The 4,226-nt window shown below is 38.2% G+C and overlaps 1 protein-coding gene across 1 annotated transcript in view; it reads right to left on the bottom strand.

Moving 5' to 3' along the window:
* The window catches only part of LOC106871237 (uncharacterized), a 23,021-nt gene that overhangs the window by 16,908 nt on the left and 1,887 nt on the right, over positions 1 to 4,226 (bottom strand). The window contains exon 2 of the mRNA XM_014917587.2: positions 2,065 to 2,302. Within this exon, the coding sequence (XP_014773073.1) occupies positions 2,065 to 2,253 (189 nt within the window). The 5' untranslated portion in view covers positions 2,254 to 2,302. The remainder of the gene's footprint in view (positions 1 to 2,064; positions 2,303 to 4,226) is intronic.

Raw genomic sequence — 4,226 nt, 5'->3', positions numbered from 1 at the left:
TTGTAGAAGACGCCCAAAGTACCACAAAACAGGACTGAACTCAAAACTCTATGGTTGGGAAACAAGTTTCTTGTTACACAGCCATGGCTGCGCTTCCAGAGAAAGTTTTAAACTTTTGTTTTATTAATCACATTTTTTTTTTATAACAAAATCAAGAACAAGTTTTTCAAGACAGTGGAACATTTGTATTAATTTCCAAAAACTCTAATTTATACCTCTAAAAATCAACGACGCACCTAGATACCACAGCTCGCAACGCACGAGTACACCGTAGCACACGGCTTAATAACTACTGATTTCGTGCGATAAGTCGTGTAATAAAAAGTAGCTCTGTACTATAAACGATGATCGTTAAATTATTGTTTCAGTGGTTTGGCCAGGTAGACCGCACGCTACAGTGACACCGCTCGGCACAACTCTCTGCAACGTGCCAATTAAACGGTTATACAAACGTATTTCAATTGATTGACTTTTTTGAGTTATTCATTGTTGAATTTAGATTTCTAACTCTTTCGCTACCATATTTTTGGTGACGTACACAACCTTTGTTTCAATTACTTTTGAAAATAGCGAAGAGTTTAGTAAAATAATCGTGATTATTAAGCTGGCGTTTTGAACATAAATTATCATAAATCATCATGAAGATTTTAAATCAAATCACTTCAAAACAATAAGTTCGTGTCATAGGAGGCTAAGAACAGTCTCAGGCGGGTTGGTATCAAATGAGATATACTCATGAGAGAGGGAGAGAGAGGGAGGGAGAGAGAGAGAGAGAGAGAGAGAGAGAGAGACAGTGAAAAGGCGAAGAAAAGGGGAGAAAGGGAGACAAAGAGAAAAGGGAAGAGAGACGGGTTTTGTCTACTGACTGCGTCAATTACTTGAAGGTTTTGAACTCACTATATTACACATGTGAGACTCAAGTATGTTTGTATTTAGAATACAGAACCCTCCTCTGAGTTACTGACTCACAGCCACATTCCTGATAATCGTAATCAGAACAATCAGCTTTACTTTCCCTCTGTTTCTATAGATACATACTGACCATTTCAAAGCTTCTCTAAGTAGAGTATGGTTCATTGAAGACGTTTGATACGATTGAAACATGTCCGTTGGGTTTCACTAGTTGTCATTAAAGACAAGACCCACTTTTTTTGTACTGTCTATGTATTTCAAAAAGTTCACTTAATGGTTGTTATTAAAAATCATCGTGGAGGCGCAATGGCCCAGTGGACTCGCGGTCATAGGATCTCGGTTTCGATTCCCAGACCGGGCGTTGTGAGTGTTTATTGAGCGAAACACCTAAAGTTCTACGAGGCTCCGGCAGGGGATGGTGGCGAACCCTGCTGTACTCTTTCACCACAACTTTCTCTCACTCTTGCTTCCTGTTTCTGTTGTGCCTGTAATTCAAAGGGTCAGCCTTGTCACACTGTGTCACGCTGAATATCCCCGAGAACTACGTTAAGGGTACACGTGTCTGTGGAGTGCTCAGCCACTTGCACGTTAATTTCACGAGCAGGCTGTTCCGTTGATCGGATCAACTGGAAGCCTCGACGTCGTAAGCGACGGAGTGCCAAGAGAGAGAGAGAGATTAAAAATCATCACTCTTGCTTGTTGTTTTTAGATTTTTAAATAATCTTACAAGGAATTATCGTCTGCAAATTGTTTGGATAAAATCAGCTAATGGAAGTTGTTTCAACTCACTGTATTACAAACAGTGGGATACCATCACATGTGTAGTTCTATTACATAATAATGAAAGTCAGTAAAACGACCTAAAACAACATCGCAATAACCTATAAATTACCCCTAAATGGGTTATTGAACAGAGAGAAAGAGATGGATAAAGGTAGGTAGGTAGATACATTTCTTTTATTAGCCACACAGGGCTCAACGAAGATGGGACAAATACAATGTAGAGCTTTTCTTTTTGGGAAGGGGAAGGAAGATAGATAGATAGATAGATAGATAGATAGATAGATAGATAGATAGATAGATAGACCGAGGTAGAGGGAGTGGAAGAGAAACAAACAAACAAGAGAAAGGGAACTGTTAGCAATTACTTACCTCTCTTCCACCACAGTAACCTTCGTTGTCATTGTAATTGTTGTTTCTCACTACATAGCCTAAACGCCACAGTGAGGCTCTCGATGGCGGTCGCAGGAGACGTGCATGTCCTTCGACGTAGTACACGACAACGAGTACAAGTAATAATTGTAGTGAGATATATGGTGATATATTCTTTGTGCGCGACATTGTTACGCTCGGTTTTCGTAACGTAATATGCAGTTTCTTCGTTAAAAATCTGAAGAAAAAATAAATCGTTTAATTTAGTATTCGCTAAAAACAAGTTATACAAACTGGAAAATTTTTCTAATATCATTATGGTAAATTACATAATCAGTAAAGAATTTGCGCATACAAACTATATTTTTTTAGAGTCATTCTAAGATCTGCTAAGTACAAAGTAGATTATTCGCCGAGAAGGTCTAATAATACCGAAACATATCCAAAGTTGTCATACTTAGTAAAGGTCAGTCTCTGCCTTCATTACACGGCTCCATTTAATTCTTAATCAATCAAAATTTTTGAGTTATCCCCTTTGCTTATTAGCGCTAATGATTTTCCTTCCCATTAAGAGTGTAATTTTAAATTCATTAAGAATTCTGTCTTGCCTTATTTGCATTAAATATGTTAGAATGTGTTTAAGGAAACTTATTAAAAGCAATCCACTGAGAGAGCTTCTATGCGGTACCAAACCTCTTACAGAAATAGAAACGGAATATCCCTCAAATCATACCCTATCGCGCTATCTGAGAAAAGGTTACATTCGGTGATTGCAGTGTGGGGTACACTATTCCTTGAAATAGGAAGGTGATGGCTATAACATAAAACGCCTTTGATCTAAGGTTTGCCCGGTGAGAGTCAACCCGGTGCTAAACATCAAGAATAACTTAGTAGAAAGCAATCGTTACTAAATCCTACAAAACATTTGAATGGAAGTTACACCAATAGTTAATTCTATACCAGATCAATCGAGAGTCCAAGTCTGTGAAGGGTAGAAAGAAATAACAGAAATACCATGGGATCAGCGTTAGCTATTCTATACAAAGGTTCAACGTTTGTACACAGATTATTATTAGATGTAACAAGGATATGACAAGTAGAGATGTAACCAATGAAGTGTGACAATAATTTCTAGTAATTTTTAGAAATGAAAGATAGTCTATACATATATCACAACTGCGATGAGTTGGACGACAACTCAAAAATTAGTAGAGTAGATAACGGTGTGCTCGCATCAAAAACCTCTTGCCCACTCTTGATAGTTGTCTGCTACTAAGTGTGGGAAAGGAGGGAGATAAAGAGAGCAAGTCTCACGCGAAAGAAAAGAATTGTTTGTTTGTGTGTGTGTTTGAAAACGAAATCTCAGCGAAATGATAGAAGCAAACTGTCTGAAAGTCACAGAAAGAATTGGTGTTTTTTTCCCCCTTTTTATACCTTTTTTACAGGAATCGCGAACCTGCGTTGAGTCAAAGAAGGTCATTCAATCAGAAACTGATTGGGCTTGTCTAAATTAAAACTCTGTAAAACCTGAGATGATGGCGAATTTGACAAGTTCAACAAATAAACTCAAGGAGCAAAATCTGAGGACAACGGAAACGAGCTCAACTGGTACTTTATTTTATCGATCCTGAAATGATGAAAGGCAAAGTCGATTGCATTTGCACCCAGAACTTAAAGCTGAAAGAAATATCACTAATCATTTTGTCCAGAGTGCAAACGATTCCGCCAGCTCTTTCCTTTCAGCCCTGTGCCTAAATTTCAACAAAATTAACGAGGGGTGGGGGTGAATGATTCCTCATCCCCAAACACAAAAATAACTCCCTATATTTTTGACGGATGGAGATGGTATTTGAAGATGTCGTTTGAAGATCTCTGGTATAGAGGGAATACTAGTGGACAGAATTATTTCTCTTCAATTCGAAGCAAATATGACTGAGCAACAAAATTACGATTCATTGCTGGAGCACCGGAAAAATTTACAAGAAGGTTGCGAAGGTTGATTGGATTGTTGTTGCTGCTGTTTAGCATCACCTCATTCCCGAATTAGCAGCCCTCAGGAGTAACGGCGTTCCCGTCATCAACAGGCTGCCTTTACATATTCAGACAATGTAGTCATTATTTAATGTCTTCTTCTTCTTCTTCTTCGTATTTTATTTTTTCCG

This window comes from Octopus bimaculoides, chromosome 18 (assembly GCF_001194135.2).
Source record: "Octopus bimaculoides isolate UCB-OBI-ISO-001 chromosome 18, ASM119413v2, whole genome shotgun sequence".
NCBI classification, from domain to species: Eukaryota; Metazoa; Mollusca; class Cephalopoda; order Octopoda; family Octopodidae; genus Octopus; species Octopus bimaculoides.
This window is presented reverse-complemented; position numbering and strand designations above follow the sequence as displayed.